General features: G+C 42.4%; 1 protein-coding gene across 1 annotated transcript in view; it reads right to left on the reverse strand.

Moving 5' to 3' along the window:
• The window catches only part of IQSEC3 (IQ motif and Sec7 domain ArfGEF 3), a 100,323-nt gene extending 80,342 nt beyond the window's left edge, over positions 1-19,981 (reverse strand). Inside the window, exon 1 of the mRNA XM_051641773.1 lies at positions 19,509-19,981. Coding sequence (XP_051497733.1) covers positions 19,509-19,981 — 473 coding nt within the window. The remainder of the gene's footprint in view (positions 1-19,508) is intronic.
• Between the last annotated feature and the right edge of the window lie 4,862 nt (positions 19,982-24,843).

The following is a 24,843-nucleotide window of genomic DNA, read 5'->3' on the forward strand; positions in this document are numbered from 1 at the left end:
GATCTCCCGGGTTCTTCACGGTCCTAAAGACCCTCTCTCTCTGGTTCCTCCCATAAATGTAAACAATTTACTGGGTCCACTCAAACTATAACAGAAAACTAAATAGCAAGGAGACTAAAGGATGAGCTGAACTTTTAACATGTGTGTACAGTTCCGCATAATCCACTGATTCTGGAAATCTGACTGGAAATCTAATGGTGGCTAGCTGGAATGGTAAGATATTAGAGGTTATATTCTTTGTTCAACAGTTCAGTGTCATAGCCTTACATTTTCCTTCATTATCATTGAAATGAAAAAAACAATTATTTAGATCCTTCCCTATCACCCTCTTCTCCATAACCCAGAGCTGAACTTTTAAACCTCTGGAAGTATGTCTGTAACTAGACTGACTCTTCATCTAGAAGCTAAAACACAGCTGTGGGTAGAAGGTGCTAATGAAATGCTAGCAAGTAGAGAAGGAGCGATGGTGTTTTGAATGTTTTTTTTTCTCCTTTTCATAGTACCCAAAGTTTTGTAGTTTCTATGTAGACATGAAAGACGGAAGACATATCAGTCCAATGCAACAGGTTGGCCTTTTCATGTGCTAGGTGCATTGAACAAAATTCTGTGAATGCCTAGAAACAGACCTAGGTTCCTTAATTGTGGGCTCCCAAGGCATTATGGTTGGAGAGGGAGGAGTTTGATTATGTGTATGGCTGTGCCACTCTTTCATGTTTTCTGGGAGATTCTAAAACCAAAGAATTTGTCATATTCTTTCATCCTGGATGTCAGACTCTGATTCTTTTCTAATCGACTCTTTCTCTATTGGACAGCATGGCTAAATGACCCTTGCTTTCTAGGGTCATTGAGTTTGACTTACCATACCTTACTTGTACAGTAACTACAACTTGTATAGTATTCTTGATTTCCTTTGCTCTCTTTCTGGGACATTTTCTAGTTCTGGCTTTTGTTCTTTTGGTCTTTTGACAGAGGCTACAAGTTTGCTGGAAAGAGTTTTGCTGCCTGCAGTGCACGTATAGAACAAAAGTGCTGTGGATTTTTCCTACTAGTTATCTACTGCATGACTGCTTTTGTCTGCCGGGAACTAGAATCAGTGACTTTGTAATAGCTAGTACTGAGAGCTCCTACTGTCAGGATGAAATTAGGAAGTGCCTGGACTTCATTCCCCTTCCTCAGCCTTTCTCTTGCTTGCAATGGCTCAGAAAGACTGTGGAAGCCTCAGCATCTCAAAAAATCAAGGAGATGGCACACACTTTAATTGTTGGACCTCAGACAAAACAAGACATCCTCTGTCCTTCTGGTTATCTGATATTATTGACCAATGGGAGAATTAAGGGAGAAAAAACCTACAAGGAGCAAGACAAGAAAAGGAAAGGAATAGAATGTGATGAAGTACGAGAGGTGAATGTGGAATGTTATCATGGGATTTGGGCATCCTGATTCTGCCTTGGCAACTAATTAAGTTAGGAATTTTACATCCATCTAAGGAGTACTCCAACAAAAGATGAGGAATTGTTAATAATGGAAGGAGATGGAGGATACAGTCAGGAAGAAAGGAAAAAGGAAGTTGTACAACCTTATAGAATTGAAATTCAGATGCATCTGGAGGTTGGTCCTCAAAGACAAACCTGCAGGCTCCCCCAATTGATGGGCTCCATATGAAACACAGTAAGCTATGAGGTAATTGTGACCCTCTAGGGTCAAGCAATACTAGCACATTTGAGAATGGGAAACTTGCCACATCACCCTCAGCTCTCTGCAAAACAACAATGCTGGCATCTGAGAACAGGCTGTTCAACATGCAACAGCAATAAAGCCATCTGGCCCAGGAGCAGAAACTTTTGAAGACCAAATGCCATCTTGCAAAATGTGCTGAGACTGTGAGCCCTGGATATCTTGTGCCTCTGAAATGTAGGAGGTCTTATCAGTTGACAGCATCAGCTACTACCTCATTTTCTCTTTCCAGCTGTCTGTTTTGCTTTGTTTAGTTTAATTAACCCAGCCTTCTAAAGGAGGACTATGCAGCAGTCACTCGTGTTTAACTTTCTTCATAAAAACAGCTGCTGTTGAGACAGTGTTGGGGTTGGAGAGATTACAAGATTCTTTACCTAAATCACATTCCTGAAACTCATTTGTCTTAACATGTTCTTGTATCAATGTCCACTTTATTACCTCTTCTTGGGAAGGCTCCCAGTCTGTCTCAGGAACCTCAATCTGTAAAAGGAGAAGGCTAAATGAAGGCAACCGAGTCACTATACTAAAAACTAGGCATGAATTACAACAGACTGCCTGTTGCACTCGTGTGCCCCTGTAAACGCTTTCTGGGAAAATGCAAGGCAAAACAAAGTGTTTTGCTTTTTTCTTCTGTAGCATATATAAAGGCTGCCTTCATATGACATGGTGTTTTTAATATCATACCTCCTTTCCTCTCCCAATTTTTATTCAACTTTACCACCTTTTGTGTCAGATTCTTACTCAAAGGAACACAGAGCTTTTGGTCCTGACAGTGCATGTCAGGAAAGAAGTACGGGATGAAGGATAAAGGTAGGGTAAATTTTATTCCATTTTGGGAGGGTTTTGATGATATTAATGATTTTTATTTTTTTTTTAGGTTTTTTTTGTATTAAATACTAGAGTGTGGGGAAAAAAAAGTGTTGTCAGTGTTGGCTTCATATGAAATTCTTATTTGGGATTCTCCAATATCCTTGACTGACTTCAACAAAAAGAAGGAACTAGAGGAACAAAGACTTGAGTATTTGGAGAATAAAAATCTGTTTGGACTAAAACAGGCAAGTTCAAAGAAAACTGTTTTTCAATGCATAGCTTTGTCTCACTCCTGACAGCATCAGGCTGGGCATGAACTTTGAGATGTGCAACAGCGCACAGAATAGCTGCTGTGGCATTGGGGGCCATACCATGTCCATTACTACAGCAAACTCTTCTCTTACAGACAACAGCCACTGTTGACTACAGCAGTACCCTCCTTGTGTGCTTATTCAATTTAATTTTTTGTTAGCTATGCAGCCTGTATTTCTATCAAGGCTGAAATAGCCTTCCCTATTAACTGATAGATTCAGCTCCTAAAAGTTTAATTAAATCTGTGTCTGTTGCCTGTGCACCCATTAGAACTCCAAGGGCCACTGTTCCCTCCCCATTTTGGTCTGTTCAAGGCTGTGGGTTTCCACTGTACTGGTTTCATTGCCTTTGATGGTTACTCTACATTTGTGCCAAGGTAAACAACACAGGAATTCTATGCTAAGCATCTAGAAGACACTGGAACCAGGCAAAACATGTGATTAATTTTCTTATTTAGATCTATAGCTAATTCTGTAGAAAATCTGGTTTGGAGACTGGCTTGAATGCTGTTTGGGAGATGGCTTGACCTATCTTTTCTTGAAAACTTATTCTTATGTAGTTAATAATTAAAACAACAACATCAAAAACCTGATTGAGAAAATTTGTTCAGATTCTTCATAGGCAAATCTCCAAACAGCCAATGAGCAGCCACGGAAATTCTGTACCATGAAAATTCAGCAAGTCTTTCTACCCAGGAGATTTTCAGCTATTTGTGGAATTGTTACACTCTCTCCACCATCATAATTACTGTTTGGTGAGTGACATGTGGAGTCACAAGTTCTCAGGGGTGCAGAGACCATGTGCAACCTGCAGCTACACAAATGGGTGCAAGCATTCCCACTCAAGTGCCAGCATTGTGCTATTTAAACAGCATTCTTGTCTTGCAAAGCAGGCCAGAAATATCCTCAGTGGATGGATTTGCTATTATTAAGTAGAATACCTATTAGCAAATGAGGAGGTTTCTGGCTTGATGCTAGTGGAAATCACAAGGCTGAAAGGACAAAGAACAGCCTGAACTATTCAGTGAAAAGGAGTTCCCTGAGAAACAGAACTTTACAAAGGAAGAGGGAATGGGAAGGGTCAGTAGCAAGTAATCAACCTACACTTGCACTCATCATAATGATGGGCAGGATAAAATTTAGATGTCACTTCTCCACATTCATATCAATTTTTCTTTTATCTAAGTTCATAAATATGAAGCTAAAGAACCTTTCCTGCTGCATTTGAGGAACTTTTTTTCCTTCACAATTTGAATGAATATCAGTGCTCAGGGAAGTGAAAGAATAATAGCAACTGCTTGATGTTAAGCAGAGCACAGTCAGGCTTCCTTTGTGCAGCTCTGCAGTTTCTCCTCACCTGCAGCATCTCCACTAGCTTAGTTCTAACTACCCGTGCAGTGGCCAGTACACCCAAACACTTTTAGCCCAGACCTGTTCAGCCACATAGGTCTGCTGCTGATGCAGAACATTGCCTATGTCACTGCTTGTTCCAATATGGATTGTCCATGCAGCCCTGATGATGCATTAGAATCCTGTCTTACTCTTTTCACATGCTATTCCAGTCTTGCTCCTTCACCTGTCTCACCATGGGCAGCATTTGGTAGTCCTCTGCACCACATTCAGTCTTTGAGCCCTGCAGCATCCCTTCTTCCAGTTCTCCACGTCTCCTCCTCAAAATGCAGACCTCTCGCGTTCATCTCAATTCTGCCCTAGCTACAAATGCAGTTCTGGACACACACAGCGGCTCTGCTGAGCCAGCCTGGGTTTGCCATCTGGCAAAATCCCCACATAAAGGGCAGACAAACATCACTAAGCTCACTAAGTTTATTGCTGGATAATAAACACTCTATGGACTTCTTGCCATCAGAGCTCTCTCCGCCTTGCAGAATGTAGTGGTAGTAGACAAAATGTACTGTTTCAGTTTAAACAGGAACATCCCCTGTCACGGTGTTAGTATCAATAAATACATCTCTAAAGGTTGTATCAAAACAAAGCTGTGACTGCTGATCATCCTACATCACCCATCACACTGCTGTAACAGCTCAGACCTGGAGTGGCACGAAGGGTTGATAGATCTTTTTAGCTCCGTGGACTGTGGTCTAACAGCTGATACTGACGAAGACTACGGTTGATTTTAGAAATATATCAAACTGTGACTCTTTGTTTCAGTGTATACCAGGAAATGGGCAACAGGTAAACTGCATTTTGCTTGCCTTGGTCAGCATTTTGCTTGCCTCCTGAGCACTCCCATCTGTGGGTTTTTTTGCATTGTCAGAAGTTTCCCAAGCTCAACTTTCTGTCGCTTAGAAGCCCCTACTTAGTTCATACCTTTTTGTAGCATGACTTCTTTTTTGCTTACTCAGAGCTTCTTCTAAGCTATCTCTGGAGCCATCTTGGTCCCAGGTTCAGAACATGGTCACTTATTCTTTGATGCACAAAACATAGGTCAAAAAAGCTGATTCTTTTTTCGTTGGTCATCACCACATCACTAAAGAAAACAATTAAATGTAAGTTATTTTCTAAAAACATTGGGAAAAGCTTCCCTTCCATCCATCCTTACTAATGATTTTGTTAATTCAGTGGGCTCCTGAAACCCATCTAAGTCATCTGATGCAAAAACTGCATATATGTGACATAAAGCACATCTCAGACTGCTCATCCAGCCAGTTGTGAGTGAACATATACATTTAAATACTTTGGAATCCCTCCCTGTTTCAGACTTCACTTCTCCACACAGAGATGTATATCAAGAGGGAAAAGAAGACATATTCTCATGAGAATACAGGTGTATCATTCACATCCACTTTATCCTACCCATTCCCTGCTCAGTACATGCATGCTCCTTGTCCTTCCAACAGCTAACTGGGAATCCAGCAGCAGAGACCTTCATCACAGCCTCCTCTCAGTAGTGCTGTATTCATATTCTGCCATTGTGGTGTTGCTGCCACCTACTCTACTCTCACAGCAGTGCTGTAGAATGGAGGTTTTGGGGGAAACAGAGAGTGTAACTGCCAATGAGAAAGGGGAACAAAGGTGAGCTAAGTAAGGATGAACAGGTGGTCCTGTCTCAAAGGAACCAGTGAAGTTTGGAGAGGAGCTCCAAGAATACCAGTTTTATTCTTGCTGATATCTCTGCAAATGCTGCTGTGCTACCAGGAGTCACTCAGGTCCTAACTTTTCTTCATTACTTCAATAAGGAGTAGCCATAGAGTAATATCATTTCATCTGGCATATTTTAGTTAATTTTTGTAACATATCTCCAACTACTGCCATAGTCGGTCCCAAGGGATCAGTTAATTGTGCCTCTGGTTAGTGATCCTCTCAGGGAATTCAAAACAGCAGCAAATAAAACCAGAATGGAGAAATATAAAATAGACCTGGAAGAAAACAGAAGAGGGAGTGATGTCCTCATCCTCTGAGTTCTTTCAAATTGAGGAAATCAGTATACTGCTACAGTACAAGCTGAGAGGAGAAAGTTACCAACATAAGTAGCTCTTTGCTGGTAAGGGGAAGGAATTCCAGAAACATCCAAGGCTCATTCACATCCTGAAGGCATTCTTACCCTTGTTCCAGATTTCCCTTGCCAGCTCTGCGATTACCAAATGCAACCTAGGTCTATACTGAATGCACCCCTTGACTGTGAGAAACGTAGTCAATTTGCATAAGAATTCCCAGAGTGTCCCCCTTCTCAATGCATACACAAAAGCATGCCAAAGAGCACCCTTCGGGTTTGTAAGACACTGGGACTTACCCCAATACTTAATGAAAAAACAGGCAGTACGGGACATCAAAGTGATGTCCCCAAGGTAATAGCTAATCAGACTGAGCTAATGAGGCATTATTACCATCAAGCCCTGTATCACAAGAGGAATGGGGGAACACAAATGCTCTTCTTACTTCCAGCAATCAAAACCTCAGCTCAGAACCATTAAGCCACACATGTCAGTCATGCATGAGTTCTTCTTGGGCAAGGCAGAAAAAATTTGACAGAGGAAGAGTTTGAGACCATCTGCATGACTTGGTGATGAATTGCTGTGACTGTGTCAGGGGAGGAGGGGATGGAGGCAGCAGACCCCAGTATGGCTCTGTATTTAAAAGGAGAACGGGGAGGGAAAATTTAGCTGTGGGAAGAAGAAACTGCGTCTTGCTAGGCTGTGGTTTTTGGAGAAGATACTATGACACCTTATTCACATGCACAGATGTGATAATTACTTTCCGCTTCCCTAGCTCACATGCAGTGCCTGCCTCTGTGGGAGGCTTTTCCTTTTGCTCCCACAAGAGGAGTATTTTTGGTGCCTTCCATGTGCTTGCGGAGCTTTCTCCCATCAAATCAGACTGAAACAGCACAAACTATAGACTCTTAACCTACCTGCTCTTGCTACCTGCCTTCTTCATCATTCTGTGTGATTCATAACTTCTTAATTGCTGCAAGAAACAAAATGCTCCACCATGCATGTGTGGTTTCTTATACTAATACATTTATACCTCTTTTTTACTCTGATACATTTTCTTGCTGGACTAGCTGCTTTTGTGAACCTTGCTGGACTTGCATGCAATACACGTTCACAGCCCTGCCAACCTGAAACCATGTGTCTCAATTCCTCCTCAAATTCAATACTCAATTTTATCTCCAGCCTCCACTGCTCTTTCTTTCTAGTGTATGTAACTGATACCAATCCTAAAATGGCTGTTAAGGATTTTTGGCCATGTTACAGAACTTTAATTAGCCAAAACTCTTCCTGATATCAGTTTTTTCCAGGGAGTTAATGAGATTTCAGAATTTAGAGCAATGTTATTTATGGCATAGAAATCACCTCATAACATTTAACACATTTTATCCTGTTTGTCTCCTTCTTTTAAGGCACTGTAGCCTGCTTGACAGATCAGAGCCCTGGGACACAGGTTTTACTCTCGGCTTTGACTAGCGGGGTGAACTCAAGCAAAAAAATGTCCATGTCTTCATCCTCTTCTGTAAAATGAGGACTACCTATGTAAGTACTAAATGGTATATCAATAAAGAGTAACGCAGAAGAGATGGTATTATTAATATTTCTATTACTATTATTGCCACCTATTTTTGCATGGTGTTTCTGTCATCCATCCTGCAGCAAGATCTCGCCATGGTTAGAAGTGCCCTACAGCCAAAGTTTACATACTTGCTACTTGCTGTACTTTTAAATACTGGTAGGGACATACACTAACAATATTCTGCTTGTGAATACATACTTTACTTCCCAAAGCACTTCAGAAAACATAGCATTACTGTGTGTATGTGCTCATCTCTGAAATGTGGCTATTTCTGGTGTGAGATGTGAGAGCTGGACATAGCAGCCTGCAATGAAACCTTGTAAAAAACTGCAGCAGGAGAATGGCCCTGATTCCTTATGCTTTTTAAGTCATATTATCATTTGTGCTTGAGGTAGTGGGATCTAAATTGCTCAGTGAGGATTTGCTAGCATCTCAAACCCCTGTCACACAAAAGAAAATAACTTCACAAGAAGAACACTATGAAGAAAGGGGCATGTTGTCAATTAAGCAAATAGTGAGAGGAATATGATGACAATTTTACATCAGCATGTGAAGAGGGATAACACCCTTGCTGTTTGTGCAAAGAGACACAGATGGTCAAGGCCCCCAACATCTAATTTCAAAGAAGTGCTAATGCTAGGCAGAGACATCCTGAAAATTATGCTATCTGCAGAAACACTTCACTGTTCTCTTCTAGCACTTGGGTATTTCTTAAAGATCTCCCAGACACTGTCCAACCAGGTTAAACTTAATTGTTTTATGAGATCTGATAAAACTTCCATCCCACAGTGATGAGAACTAGTCACATACACTCTGGGGCTCCTTCCTTAAGACCAGGAATTGCCTACTGGGGAGGTGGCTTCAATCAGTCTGGAATTGTTAAGTGTGTGCTGTTTATTATTAATTTATCCTGAGTAAGAGGCTTCGTAAAAGTAGAACATAAACCCCTCTTATTTTTTCCCCCCACAGGTACACCAAAGCATAATTACACTTGCACACATAAACGAACCAGGCATTCCAAAACTTCACAGCCTCTGCAGGATAAAGTTATGGGGATCCCAGCCCTCCTGCATTCTGTATTTTCCCCTGAGGCCTTTCCGGTCCCCACTGCTGGTCTCTCTCCCAGCAGCTCATATCACCCTGCGCAGCCAAGCTCTGCAGAACCCAGAAGTATGGCACACCCTGTCTTATGACTACTGCAGAGACTTTGGAGAGGAGCAGCAGATGTGCACACCACTGGGATGTAGTCCTGAAGCAACGTTCCAGCCACGCGTTCAGGCTTGGGATTTGAAGAGCAGGGTAACAGGGACTTAAAACCAGCCGGAGGGTTGCCCTTAGCAGAGAGTAGAGACACACTGTAGACAACTCTCATCCTCTCTTTGCCCTCTTCCTCTGTCACCAGCATTTCCTTTCTTCTGCCTACCTGTAAAATAACTTGCTGAAAGCAAATGGAGTTTGTCAGAAGTCTGGTCCCTCCCTTGAAAATGAGGAGATTCTTTGTTCCACCTTTGGGAGGCTAAATACCTTTAAGTGTCTGAGACTGAAACTCTTTGCCAATACTTTTCATCTATCAAGGATACAATCTCTTACTCCCTATCTGCTTGGTTGTGTAAGAGTCATGGCAAATGAGGTGATAAAGGTGGTATAATAGCTCCAGTAAGAGCATGTCTAGTGAAGTCGGTATTTATGTATTCAGCCTGACAAAGATGAGAAACTCACTCCTTTCTTGGCAGAAACAAGGGACCAGCAGCGGATGTTGCTACAGCTAACATGAAGATCAGTATTTTCCCAAACAAGTAATAAAGAATTCTTGGGGGAAACATTACAGCAGTTGGTGGTGCCATCCCAAATGACTGCCATGGCAAGCATGCACAAAATCTAACAGGTTAATAGCTAACTAAAACTAACTAGTTCCAGTGGTGGGACAGAAGACAGTTCAAGAAAATCCATAACATCAGAAGTTACTTTGAGTGTTATGTCTCTTCAAATTTGAAGCCACCTTAGTCAAGTAAGTTCAGACACTCAGATTTACAGCTAAGTGGTAACAGAACTGGCTCTTATACTTAGCTAGATTGTAAAATAGTGGAAATTACTGATCAGAGCCGTGCAGTTTGTCTGCATTAGGAGTCTGACTAGATTTAGATATATTGCCACAATACGTTATAGAAGAAAGGTTTCAACCTTATTGAAGAGAGGTGATTGGCCTGAGAAGCAGGGAATGCTCAGAGAAAGGGAGGAGATGCCTCAGATTCTTGCTATTTCAGATGAAGGTTAGTGGTCTAGTGTGCATGGATACCAGCATGGGCTCTCAGGACAACTCCAGATACTCAGTTACTGTGGTGGAGTGGGCCATGTGAGTAGCTAGGCAAACACAGGCAATCTACTGGTGTCCTGCTGGGAATTTGCATATTAAAAACAAGCAAATGAAAGGCAAGGACATTTGTGAGAATTCTGAACTGACTGTAGAGCTGTAGAAGAGAAACAGTATTCCTCACACAGGGGCAAAAGCAAGGAAAGATAGTTCTGGGCTTGGTTCCGTAACTGAAGTCAAAAGAAAGGCAATAACCTCTATAAAACTGAAGAGGCACCCGCTTATCTGGAAAATGCCATCACATATGAAGCCTGTTAAGAACCTCAGGACCAAGACCAAACTGCTCTAGGAGGCAGATCCAAGGATGTTCCATGGAGGCACTGCCTATCCAGGCACAGCATCACAGAGATGCTGGATGCTGAGGCTGAAGGAGGTGCTGTCAGAGCAACTCTCCCACTGGAGCAGGATAGTGTGAACCATCTTGGAGGACTGCCTGGAAATTGACGTCACAGAGACAAAAAGATATACAGCAAGGTCCCGAATTTTAATAGAAAGGTCAGAATTTGAACAAATGTCCAAAGTACAGCAAAACCCAAAGAAAATCCCAAGCCTCCTTAAGATCTATAATAATTTCAATGTCAAGTTTCTACTACTCTTGAGAATGACACAGACGCTTTAGTGTGTTTCAGCAAATATAAATTAAGCTCTCTAGTAGCAACTGTCTCATCATCAGCCTATGCCCGTGCAAATGTTGGCAGATGGATTAAGATGTTCCACCAGCTTCCTATGTAAAGCAAAGAGGAGCAACAGACCCCATTTGCCAATGGTAAACCTCCACCTAGGTGCCCCCTGAACTCCTACAGTAATTTCCCAAATCTTTATAACTTTAATATTCCAAGACTTCTTAGAGGCTATTACACAAAGAACACCAGCTCCAAGAAAGGGTCACAGATCTGGAGCGGACTGTTCAGCCATTTTGATATACTAGTGAGCTAAATAAGAACAAATAAATTATCTAGGACTTGGTCTTTATTAATGGGGTTCCTAAGCAAAATTTGTTCTCTCTGACCATATAATCTTGTCTTTTTTCCTTCTATGCATATGTGTCTCTCTATTTCTCTGTGTGAGTGTGTGTGTCTATGTTGGTTCCTACACTTTAATTGCAGATCCCACTGTGAGCATTAACTAATTTTGAGTGATCTCAGATATACTGACCTCTTACGAGTTCCCTGAGAAGAGCTGACAGTGTGTAACAGAGAAAACTTTGTAAGTTCTCCACTGAGGGAAAGACTGCTGAGTGAACCAAAGCCATTATTCCACACAGAAGTCTCCATGTTGGAGAGACATGTTATAAAAGCCTCAATGCCATGAGAAGCTTAGATCACAACTCATATCTTGTTAGGCATCAGAAAATGTAACTGTGACACAAATCTTCTGGAAGCCAAGTTTCATTAGCTTTGCAGCTCATAGACCCCCTTGTTTTCGTCTAGAAGAAGGCAGGAAGGATAAGCTTCGTCATTTTTAATTTCTTATTCAAACTCACTCCAGTTTCACCAAAATGTCGCCTGTTAGCTGTGTCTAAATCATGGAAAGTATTGATCCCCTTCTATCCCCCTCAGAAAGTGCAACCTCAAAGCACATGAAAATAACAGATGATCAATGGATATAATCTTAGCAAAACCAATAAAAATAATACCTGTGTGAGAAGCAGACTAAAGGTGCATGCACAGGGTAGAGAAAAGAAAAAACATCATTAAATGGAGCAAATAGATCTTTACAACCCTGTAGGAACAAAACTCCTACCATCTTATTTTAATAAATACCTTAAGAAAACATTACAAACCTATTATATGAAGAATCAGAATGTTGCTTAATGGTGTTCACATTTTTCACTGTTATTTCTGCAATGAGTTGCTATACGTTGCTATTGTCAACACTCATTCACACTAGTGGATCTATGTGTTTTGTGTGTGAGGACAGATACACAAATACTGCTACAGATCCTCAGGTGATGTAAATTGTCATGGCTATGTTGACATCAGTACAGATACGATGATGTCCTCCAGCTGACAATTTGCTTTTCTGTACTTAAAAAAGCACAGAAACTAGGTGCTGGTTCAACTTTGCTCCTAGACACTTACTGTAGATAAATGCCCATGCAAATGCATTCTCTCTTCTATATGCAAATACACATATTGCCTTGCAGTACACATTGTAAGTAATGACAAAAGCTTTATGCTGCTTCCTATGTTGAAATTTATAAAAAGGATCATTCCTGATCTATATGTCCACTCTTACCTGTAGCAACACATCTCCAACTGCTTTGCTACAGATCTTAAAATGAGAGAGTTGAAAGGGACTGTCCAGCATCACAAGTTTGTTTAAAAATACATTTAGAAGGAATTAAACTTTGATCCTAAGGCTGTTAGTCCAATGCTGTAACTAAGAGATCTTAGCAAGAACCATTGGGCAGAAGAAATCCAATAGTCAAGACTCTCATTCTCTCACCTAGAGCTTAGCTAAATGAAATTACAAACTCCAGAATAGATGAATGCAAAAAATTACTAGTTTGTCTCAAGATACACCTCTATCAGGGGAAAAAAATACCTACAAAAAAAAAAAAAGTATGGAAAAGAAAGGAAAAATTGTCATATGTCAGGCTCTGTCTTCGTAAATGACTCTTTTCTTTTTTCCTTATTTGCTCTTAAATGACTCCGTGGAATGTGGACCAAGTAACAATCACAGGCTACAGGTAATTTTACAACAAATGAAATGTTTTCCATCCGTTAAACAGAAGAATATTTCTGGCTTTCAATAATGTTTTCCTAAGGGAGAAACAATAAAAGGTTTCATAACCAAGAATGGAAAAAGAGAAATAAACCACTGCTGCTGAACTAGGAAAGTGAGGAGAAAACAAGCAACCTAACAAGGCATTTATAGGGAAAAAAAGACAGGTAAGCAGATTAATAAACCCTACCTACAGAAGGATTAAGGTAGAGAGACAGTAGCTCTTTTTTGCTGTTTATACTCGGATTCCAAGGCAGAAGGAAAAAAACAAAACAAAACTAGAGAATTTGTACAATCTAATACATCTGTTTTTCTAGAGATATTCTTGCTTGCAGAAGTGTACTTCATTTTATCATGTCAACACTTTTTTTGAATGAGTAGGTAGAAGCCATAACTAATAGAAGACCAGACTTCTAGCTGACAGGCTCTGGTCTGGCACCATCTAAGGACTTGAAGAGCATCCCTAGCCTAGATTTCTTTGGCTTATTCTGACTATAAGTGCTAGTAATTCCAAATATGGGGTAGGTGAGAATGTGTACAGTCTATGCCTCATATAAGTAACCCTTGCTGCATGTTTAAACTGTATGAACCATGCCTAAATTGTATATTTCTGTGTGTGCATCATTTTATAAAGGACATGGACGTATCAGTTGCTTGTTGCAATCTCAGAACAATGGGTGTCCTTCCACACTGTATGTGCTGCAAAGAACAAAAGAACGGGACACCCAGCCCAAGTGCCACCTGGCACTGAGTCCCTGGCAGGAATTCTCAAGGACATTGTTAACACCTATTCATTTGGGACATGTTTCCTTTTATACCTCTTCCAAGTAGCCACATGCAGATTCTTTTGAATGCTAACAGTGTTGCCATGTGACCCCACTACCTTGGATCTGCCTGGGAAGTGACAACAAATGGGCCAATACAAAGCATATGCAAGAAAGGTACCTTTGCCACCAGAGAAGTCCAGCTGCAACTGAACATACAACTGAGCAACATAAAAATATTACCATCTTATCAGAAAAACAAAATACTGCATTTGCATCCATCCTCGTTTAAGCATGAAAAAATTTACCTATTTTGCTGCTGCTTTCAGCTCCTGGCTTCTCTTGTTAAAAGATTCAGATGAGTCTTTGTTTCTCCAGATACTGCTCTAACTGGGCTCAGGATACAGATACATGGGTAGTATCTATCCAAAGCACCAGCTAGGTAGTATTTCACACAGATTCCTTCCTTATTATTTCCTGAGGCTCTCATCCCACCAGTGAGATTTCCCACAACAGTATTTTCAGCCTTGATGCTATGTTGCTCTAGCCAGGACTTTATGCACCCTCATCCTAAGGTGCTACCCGTGTGGGTGGGATTCCTCATGGCGTCTTTACTCAGGAATTTTCTACCTAGAACTTCATCCTGAGCCCTTCCTAAACTGAGACCATTTCCTTCTCGTGCTTCATCTGTTACTTCTGAAGTATTATTGTGAATCATCAATTCCATATTCCTCTGCCTGGGATTTTACAGGCCAAGGAAGGTAGGTAGGTAGGTAGGTAGGTAGGTAGGTAGGTAGGTAGGTAGGTAGGTAGATAGATAGATAGATAGATAGATAGATAGATAGATAGATAGATAGATAGATAGATAGACAGACAGACAGACAGACAGACAGACAGATAAGATATGTTGTAGATACAACGCAGGTGTGTTCATGGCATAAAGTATGTCTTAGGCTGATTGCCATGTGAACTGAACCAGTACAGATACATCTTCAAATGGGACTTAGTCACAAAGAGTCTAGTTTCTTTTTTCCTCCCATATTATGCTCTTTGTTTCAAAATCATTTAAGCAGGCCTTTAGCATCTGTGTAGCTATGCCAGTGCAGACCTCCATCATTTGAACCCAGCTTACAGCACTCCAAATAACTTCTGATGCTGAAAGAGTCCATTGCTAGCAGGGATCTACAGAACCCAGGGCAGCACCAATGCAACTACTGCTGGTGCGTGAAAGCTGAAGGGGGGTAAACCTTGAAACAGGCTGGGGGAAATCTGAAAGAATGAAAGCAGAGGGCAAATGTGGCATTCCTTGTGCACCCAAAGTGAAAGAAATGGGTATCTGGGGTACACAAGCCATTCAGAATTGTTCTATTATTTTTTTTCTTCTTTTTTTTTTTGTGCTGGTGCAATGCGCAAATATAGCAAAATATGTTAATAGTAAGCAATAATATTTACAGTTATTGTTAGTACCCATTGAAATTAGTGGGATTTTGTCTAATGCCTTTACCCTGGAGATAATCTATAGAATAAAACATTAATGCATAGTTAAACAGAGGAATTATGGAAACTAGCACCTCTGCATATGCAATATCTTCATTTTAAAGTTGCGTAACTGAGGTTTTGAAACTGAACAAAAATACAGCAGCCTCAGACCACAACAGCAACTAAGTGACTCTAACGTTGTCTTTTCAAATTTGCCTCATTGCTAAGGCAAAAAATCCTATCCCAAACCAACACAAAATAAAATCAATTAAATAGATTTCAGCCCAATGTAAATCCAAATGCACTTTAAGACCTCTCGGAAAATGTGATTTTAGAAAATGTCTTCCAAGAGTTCCAAGAGTTTGTTTTGCATGAGGAGATACCTTGTAGAGCAAACACAGGCTAATAATTTAAAGGCAGTACTCAGATTCTTCATGTCATGCTAGACAAATACCATCTCTATGTCTTGTTTTCACTGTTGAAGAAGACTTTAATGCCACTTCAATGCAGAATGTTTGTAAATTGCACCCATGTCCTCTGATGGAAGGAACTATAACAGACTATTAGCTATTATTCTAATTGTATTTATCAAAGTGAGTTTTCCAGCTAATGCTTCAAAATCTGAAGTTCTTCCATAGGCAGAGCTCCTACTGCGAGTTTCACTGATAAAAACCAGCAGGATTTGGGCCATTTAGACTTTATCTGCTAAATTCAACCCTGTGGCATTTCCCTGACACTCACTGAAGGGCTGGCAAAGAAGGTAGCATTCTGATGAAGGAAGGAAGGAAAATTTATACTCGGAGGATTTGACAACACATTGGGACGGTCCCTTAAGACAAGAGGCTGCCTAGCAAGGGTGATCTAAGCTATGCTAATTCAGCAACCTGTATTTTTGAAGCAAAACATTCCATGACGAATGACCTTATTTTTTGTTTTTAAAGCTCTGTTATGCAATAGACTCCTAAGGTAGAAAGAGACAGATGCTGCGGAATAATAATCAGCCTAATTCTTGTTGAGAACCTCTGCAAAAATCTTTCTCCTTGCCTCTCCTTTCATAGGTAAGCTCAGTGCTACCTTTCTCACACAACCAAATACAGCAGAAATGAGTGGGCCTCTGCAGAACTAAGGAATTCTTCCCTTTCTACAGATGGGCTTGATTTTGTTCCCTTCTAAAATGCAGGCTTTTTTGATTAAAAAAACAACAAACCTCATCTTTTTTTTTTTTTTTTTTTTTAAGTGAACAACGGAAATAAGACCAAATTTTTCATTAAAATAATAAAGACGCTTCAGCTGTTTTTCTTCTGAGCCCCTTACAGAAAACTGCCCCAGTTGACAAGAATAGTCACACATGTCAAAAAGCTCACAATTTCAATTCTATCCAGGGCTTGAGGTGAAATGGGCTGCAAAAAAACCCCTCAAACCTGACTCAAAATGAGCAAAATCCCTGGGCTGGGTCTGAGTTGAGAAGAGCCAGCAGAAATACACTTAAACATGCTGCCATCATCTCCTGTTTAGTGAGAGGCAGATGAAATTCCATTACTGGGCAGTGATAGTCAGGCACTGCCTGGGTGCTGCTTTAACCCTTGCTTTCAGCCACCACACCCTGTCACGTTAAAATATAATTTCTGTTCTGTTTCAAGTGGCCATTTTCTGTAGTGAATGGTCAGTTCCTACGTTCTTGGGTAAGAGAGAAAAAATAAGGTAACATTGACTTTCTGGAGTTATAATAGAGAGAAAAACATGTTTAGATGTGGGGAGGAAGGAAGACAGTGCAGATACCTAAGCTGTGTAGGTAATAAAGTGTATGTGCCCTGTTGTCACACGAAAACAAAAATAAAACTCTTGGCCGGCTGAATCATAGGGGATATTGGGCATGCTTTTAATAGGAAGCAAAAGATTCTGCTCCACTCCATCAAAGTTGCCTTTAAGTTAGATTTTGCAGTCTCTTTGATTTCCTTATAACAGTCAGACATGAGAGAGGATAAAACTCAGTAAATACAATCAAGGGAGGGGAAGAAAAAGGACCTGCAGGAGTGAAAAATATAGACTGTTTTGCATCTCTCATATTTCCTTTTCTATACAAAGACTTTTGTTTGCCTAAACTATAGAAGGAAACAGAAGCAGTCTATTTTAATCTTCCTGAGTGAAGAGCGCTGCAGGGATTGCTCTGTTATCCCCAGCAGCAGCTCTGACTTTCCACAAAAAGGCTACATCCATCCATCCATCCATCCATCCATCCATCCATCCATCCATCCATCTGAAATATAAAGATTATCATATGATACACCAGCCATCAGTTCTGCTCCTAATGCACTTCTCTTTGTGCATCTTGGTATGGAGAAAAAAAATCCACAGTTCTTCCCCCAATCAAAACCCGCTGCAAAAAAGAAACTCAGATAAGAACGAGGTATTTAGACTTAGGCATAGAAACTGATTCTTCAATCTGTGTAATGACGTATGTAAGAAACTCTGTTCAGAAGAAAGGAAAGCCCTTGCTGATATGATGTTTCTTACAGAGCCTTCACTGCAGGGATTCACTACTGAAAAAAACAAGGTCGATCCTGCATTTTTATATGAGTTTCTTACTGCTTTGACTTTAGTGACTTAAACTATGCTGTTCTGGATTTACACCAATCAGACTGAGCTCAGGATCTGGCCCTACATCTTTTTAAAATTCCATCTCTTGCATGATGAATATGGGCCAGATCCTGCAAAAGCTTGAAACCTGTATTAATACTCTGAGTAGCCCACTCACCTCTTTAAGTTGTGATTGCAAAAGTGAGTCTCACGGTGCAGTATTTTAGAAGTATGGATCTGCCTTTAGGGATTTAAGCACGACTTGAGAGTACATATTCCTTTAATAGCATTTCTTTCAATAGTAATTTCTCCACTGATTTTGAAAGTATCACATGACAGGTGCTTAGCTATTATGAAGTGGTGTAACTACTTACACGGCCGATAATCCAGCTCCATGTTGTAGCTACGCTTCTGCACCCAAAACAAACATGAGAGAAAAAGGTCCCTTTCATTTAAAGTGTCAAAAAAGACAAGAAGGATGTTTTGGGCTGTACAGTGTGCCGTGTACTTCATTTGTCTTGACATTACTATAACCAAAAGATTTGTTAACTTGTTTCATTTGTTTTGACATTACTAAAACCAAAACAACAAAGTTCGTTCTAGGAAAGAAATTCCGATCTAGTTTCACTACTTATATTAGCTTCTTTCTTACATATAAGAAGCCACATCAGAAACTACACTCCTTTTCTTTCTAACTTCACTATCTCTGGCTTTCAACTGAAAAAACATTCCCCTGCTTTCCAAGTGCCTAAACAAAGGAAATTACTGAGTGCAGTTGCAATTACCAGCTAGTGAACTGATGGCATATACTGGATACATAATCCAAGAAAATGTGATTCTTCAATAGCAGCCTCTTCCACCACCTATAGTGCTGGAATGCTCCTTCTTGTTTACTATACATGCATGCACATAGACCATTATCAGTATGCAGTACTAGTAGTCATGCTTTCTTAACTGAAGAGGAAAGACCAGCAAAAAATACTTTGTCCTTTTGGAGAGCTAGATCAGTGTCAGGTGCCTCACGCCAAAATAATAATAATAATAATAATAATAATAATAATAATAATAATAATAATAATAATAATAATAATAATAATAATAATGACAACCCACACACGATAAGCATCCCAAATGTCAAACATATGTGCAGCATCTGTATCTCCATGAACGTACCTACACCCTGTGCAACACAATGCGTACCCTGGAGCCCTTACATGAGGAAAATCCCAGCTCATTCCAGGGATGATGGGGGGTTTTTTTGACAGATACCGGCAACTGAAGGCAAACAGAAGCTGCCACGACGCTGCTGTCCTTTGAAATGCTTGGCTAAACCGCACTCATCTTTGACCAAAGACTTACTTATTTCTGACAGACGATGAGGGCACGACGCTGTGTGTGTAAGCGCGGCGGGTGAGCAGCCCGAGTGCGTTCGAACGGGCCAGGGACACTTGTACACGACAATAAAGGTGGTGAACCAGGAGGCAGACGCCTCTCGGAAGCAGCACCCTGCCTCCCCGCTGCACTCTGCCTGCTCTCCCCGAGAAAGCACGGAGGGAAGGAGGGAGGGATTCCCCACCCACCCACACGCTGCCTCTCCCCGTGCATGGCTGCGGGGGGTATAACCCAGTTCCCTCTCGGACCCGGGCCCGGCTAAGAGCCCGTTCCGCACCCGCTCCCCCTGCCCGCCGCTTCCCTCTGCTCACTTACTCCGGTCTGCGGCTCAGGACGCCTTTGCCGATGGCCTGGGGGGTCTTGTGCTGGAGCAGCGCGGCGCAGCAGCCCTTCTCCTTGCCGTCCTTCTCGGCGGGGTGCTGGTGGGGCTGGGCAGGGGGGTGCTGGTGGCCGGCAGCCCGGCCGCTGCCGCCGGGCCCCGCCGGTGCCTGCTTGCCCGCCGGCGGCGGCGGCTGCTGCGCCGGGAGCTGTTGGTGGTGCTGGAGCTGCTCGGGCTGGCCCGGCGGCGGGGGCTGCTCGGGCGCGGGAGGGCCGCGGGGCGGCTCGGCGGGGGGCGGCTGCTGCCCGCGGAGGTGGCGGTTCTCGGTGCTCAGCTCGTCCAGCCGCCGCTCCAGCTCGTCGATGCGCTGGCGCTGGGTGTGGATGAGGCTCTGCTGGTTCTGCACGATGGCGGTCAGCTCCTTCAGGTACAGCACGGCGCGCACCGGGTTCTCCAGCAGGCTCTCCATGCCCCCCCCCCCACCCCCTCCACCCCCTTGCCTTGCCCGGCCGCTCCGCCGAGAAGCGACGCGGCTTTGCGGGGAGGCGCCCGCCCGCCCCACGCGCGACCGACCGACCGACCGACCGACCGACGGACGGACGGACGCGGGGACGCGCGCGAAGGGGAGGGGAGGCGGCCGGCGCGCGCCTGCCCCTGCCCCCGCAGCGCCACGCACGGCGAGGCCGGGGCGAAGGGGAGCGGGGCGGGGTCTGCGCGGCGGGGCCGCCCCCCAACCCCCCGCGGGGGCCGCGCAGGCGCGGGAGGGCGGCGCGGTTCGGTGCGGTGCCGTCCCGGCCGGTCCCGCAGCCGGCCGTGTCGGAGGGGACGGGGCCCCTGGACCGGCCGCTCCGGCCGCGTCTGAGAGGAGGAGGAGGCGGCGGCGGAGCGGCCGGTGCGGGGGGAGCCCTGGGCGGGGGGCGGGAGCGGCTGCGGGACCCAGCCGAGCCCCGCGGGGAGCCCTTCGCAGCCCCTCCAGCCGCAGCTCTCTGCTCCATCTGCTCCATCCTGAGCGTCGCTTCTAGGGCTTGCCATTCTTTTTTTTTCCCCAGAGTGACTTAGTGATTTTATATATATATATATATATATGTGACTGAAATGATTACGTCTGGTTTTGGCTGCCCTGTTGATAACGGCCCTGTTTTCTGCTCTACCTGGTTGGCGTGCAGAAGGCAGGACTAAATCTGAACCCAAGGGAAGGTGTTAACTGAGGAATACGGGTGTTAAAAGGAATCTGCTTCTTCCTTGCAAGTTTGTCACTCCTTTGGGTCTTTGGTGTCCTTGAGGTTCTCAGGAAGGAAACCAGGACTACTTGTGACTGTGGGGGCTGTGGAGGTAATACCGGGGACACGACAGGCAGGGCCTTTGCTGTTAGACTCCATGCAGGTTTTGTTAATTTCTCAGGCAACAGCTTCCCTTCCCTGTCCTCATCCACAGCCTTACGAGTTCACAAACATACAGCCTTGGGTCTGAGAAACTCTCTGTGTACTTACTGTTCTATTCATCAGTAAGTAACCTGGCTAAGGGTAATAAACTTCCTGTCAGGAACTTCAGTGTAGATCCATGAACGATTCTGATGGTTTCTGTAAAGGGTAAAAAACCATTCCAAATCCCTGTGGGTGCTGAAGATCCAGGAGGTGTAATGAGCAGTCAGATCTGGTTTTAGGCAAGGATGTCAGCAGATTCGACTGAATGTACAAAAGGTGCAAGGCTACAGAACAAAAACCAATACTTTTTAAGTAGGTGATTTTGAGCGTAGAACTACTCATGTTCTGCCTTTTCAGAGCAGCTACACCTGCAAGGATTTCCTGAAGTGAGGAACTGAGCAATGTAAAGGAGCATTTCTGTTTCAGAAGAGCCAATAGGTGTATTTCTAGTCTTTTCTGTTCACAAATAGCCCTGTGAATGTAAACTGACGCAAACAGGATCACCAAGCTGTTCACAGACTCCACCTAAAAAAGAAGTGCTGTTCACAGTTCTCTTGCAAGCCCTTAAAGATGGCTTTGGGGGATTGTGAAGCATTGCCATATGTCCCCGGCATGTTGGGGGAAAACCCCAGAGTAAACTCTATGGAGTAAGAGTATTCAAATCTCACACACTAATTATTTGGTTGTAAAGTTTTAGGGGACACCTTCCTCCATCTCGTTGCCTAGTGTGTCATTAATGTCTTGTGACAGGGGATGGACTGAGCAAAAATCAACATAATTTAGCAAGGGGAGAGATGGTTATACAGAAATGTGAAAAAGGCATAAACAGAAAGACAGGAGAGGTGAAAACACCTGAGCTATATTTGGGGAAGAGTGGAAGTGATAATTTGGGAAATGGTGTTGGTACGCTGCCTCTGTTCAGAGGCACCACTGAGCAGCAACGTTTCAGTCATGCCTCACAGGACCAGAGACCAGGGACACCAATGCAAATAACATGCTTTTGGCATTAACACCTCTGAGAAACAACCAGGGATGGCTATGGGTGTGCTCACATGTGTATGCACACACACACACACAGCTACCTTCTCCTTACTAGGAGAGACTTCAGGGAGAGATTGTTGGTCTTGCAGAATAAATGAGGCTGTTCCAACTCTAAAGGCAAGCAGAGGTCTGTCTTCACAGTGGACATCATGTTCTTTTGCAGCTCAGCTGAATAAAAATGATGAAGAAATAAAGGTCCTAGACATCATAATGGCCTATTCAAGTATAGTCAGCCACATTGTGGCTTATATTCTGAAGGGAATACTAACTAAAAATAAAAAAATCATCCTGGTTTGGATAATTTGTGATGGGGCAAAACAGCTTGGAATTCTTCTGTCTGGTCCTTGAATGCCTGTCAGAAGATGTGACTTTTACTGCACAGAGCGGACCCAATACATTAATTCACTTTTTGTGCACTTTTTATTTGCCTGACCAGCCTCATTAGCCTAGTTTCTACTACTAAATCTTTGTCATAAATTCAACAGAGACCTACAGCCATGGATTGGTAAGCTAAAACAGATCAAGCTAGGAGAAGCAGAAAGAAACCTGTTTTCTTTATGGGTGCGATAACTGGTGGACAAAAATGGTAAGACCAGCCATGAGCTTCCAGGTTTCTACAGAGAGCATGTGCCAAAGCAAAATGCAGCAGATTGCTTCTCTGCCTAACGTAAGAGACTGTGCAGGGATCTCTTTCCAAAGCTTCAAGAGGTAACAGAGTTGCATAATCCTCCCTAATAAGAAAATTCAGTGAAGACAAGGTATTCCTTCAGGAGAGATCCGCCAAAGAAATCAAATGTCTTCTTTCGCTTGGTAAGCTAGAATCCTGCACAGCCAGGAAATGCCTCCTCTTTTATCCAGCCATCATTGTGTCCCTTTGATTATGCTGCCACAATATCTAGTTTATATCATCTGCAAAGCTCTGCACATCAGTGAAGTAAGCTTTACTGTTCTGTAGAAGGTGAATGATAGAACTGTAGCTATCAGAAATAGGGAAATAAGGACACTGAGTGATTAAATGACTTGTCCAAAGCCATACAGGAAACTAGGGAGACAGTTCTGTGGTTTCAACCATCTTTGGCATTTTGTTGAATCTTCAGGTCATTAAATGCTGCTGCTTCTCTCTTTAGGAGAGCTATCTAGAGCAAAATAATGGTGAAGATAAGGAAAGTATGAATTGTCTTTAAATTATTTTTGCCATAGATAATTTGTTGGTATTGTATTTTTCAAAGTCCTGATTCTTTTTGGTCCATTCCAGAAAAAATAATAATGATGAATAATGGATTAATTATGTTATTATGGAATAAAGTTCTTCCTTTATCCACTTAGCAAGGTGCTTGGGTATTGCACAGACAATTACAAATAAAGTGCAGCAGTAGTAATTAAAATAAGCATACATTATGAAAACAAAACAAAATGCAAATTAGTCAAGCCCCAGGATTTAATGGAAAGGTCTAATACTACATGATTTCATTCTATATTTATTTAGCAATTTAATTCAGTCAGAGGACAGTGAATCCTTAAATAAGGGTGTACTAATAAGGATACACGATAGGGAAGGTAGTAACATCTTTGGGTTTTTCATCTGCAGACAAATTTTTCACTGCAGAGTGTTCTTGTAACATTTTCTGAGAGGTCTTAATCCCACTTTAATTTGCAACAGCTCACTGAAACTTGATGTGAACAAATCGCTTCAGCCTTTTAACAGGTAGAGACTGCCTGTATTTTTCTGTTTGAAATTCTGTTCAAGGCATTTCCCTCCTTTCAATTACACTCCATCTCCTTCTCCTGCACAGGGGCTCCTCACAGCAAATCCAGGCAGTCTTCTCTCCATTTCTTGCATTTTGACCCCATTCTCCTCCACCTTCCCGGCTCAGGCTTTGCAAGTTAACAACTTTCTCCTGGTAATTCAGTATCCAAATATCTCCAGTATTCAGCATCAGTCTGAAATGCAGGGCATATAGCTTAGATTCCCAGCTATGATTTTACTGTCTTGTTACCTTAAGCTTATGAGCTTATTATGAGGTTTCTCACACTTGTATAAGACATGTATTTCTATTGTCTTCCTTTTAGGAGAAGGTGAATTCTGTACAAGCACACCTGAATACAACAAAGATGATTGGTATTTGAAGCCAAGGCCTTAGCGTTCAGTGAAAGGCAGATTTAATGTTGGCCAACCCACCTTAATTAACCTCGTGTTTTTCTCCTTCTTCCTGTCCCTTTCAAAAGCATGGTAGAATCTTTAGTGAAATCCCCAGAGCCAGTGTTTCCCACTAGATCCATTCTCATCCAATTCTTAAGAAGGATGCAGTAGGAAGCATGAAATAAATCATATAAAAAAGACAGAATTGGACTAAAAGATGAGAAGAAAGAGAAGCAAGAATCACAGTCTTGTGTTGCTATTCTGATTTCTGGGGGAAGATGGGGTCTTTTTAGTCCCACCTGGAAGTTAGCAGCTGCTTGAGTAGAAAGTCTCAGAACTTCTTGCAAACAGCCTACAGACCAAAAAAATTCTGCAGGAATTAGATGAATAATTTCAAAACAGAGGATAGAATCAAGACAATCACAATGTACTCATGCATAATTCATGGCTGGGGAAGAAAACCCGCATCTCCTGAAGGCTTCTTTCACTCAGGCTGCTTTCACTGAAGGTCTCATCCAAAACTATTCAGATCAATGAGAGATGTTCCACAATTTTGAGTCTAAGCCAAGTTACTATCTGCTTACACCTGTTAAACAGGTGGATAAAATGAAGCTAACATCAAGTAAAGTGCATTGCCCATAGTCACATAGGACACCACTGAGGGTCTGTAATTAGAAAGCTCTGGAGTCAACAGCAGTGCTTCTTCTGCTTGAGATGAGGACTGAG

The sequence above is a fragment of the Apus apus genome, chromosome 1, assembly GCF_020740795.1.
Source record: "Apus apus isolate bApuApu2 chromosome 1, bApuApu2.pri.cur, whole genome shotgun sequence".
In the NCBI taxonomy this organism is placed as follows: domain Eukaryota; kingdom Metazoa; phylum Chordata; class Aves; order Apodiformes; family Apodidae; genus Apus; species Apus apus.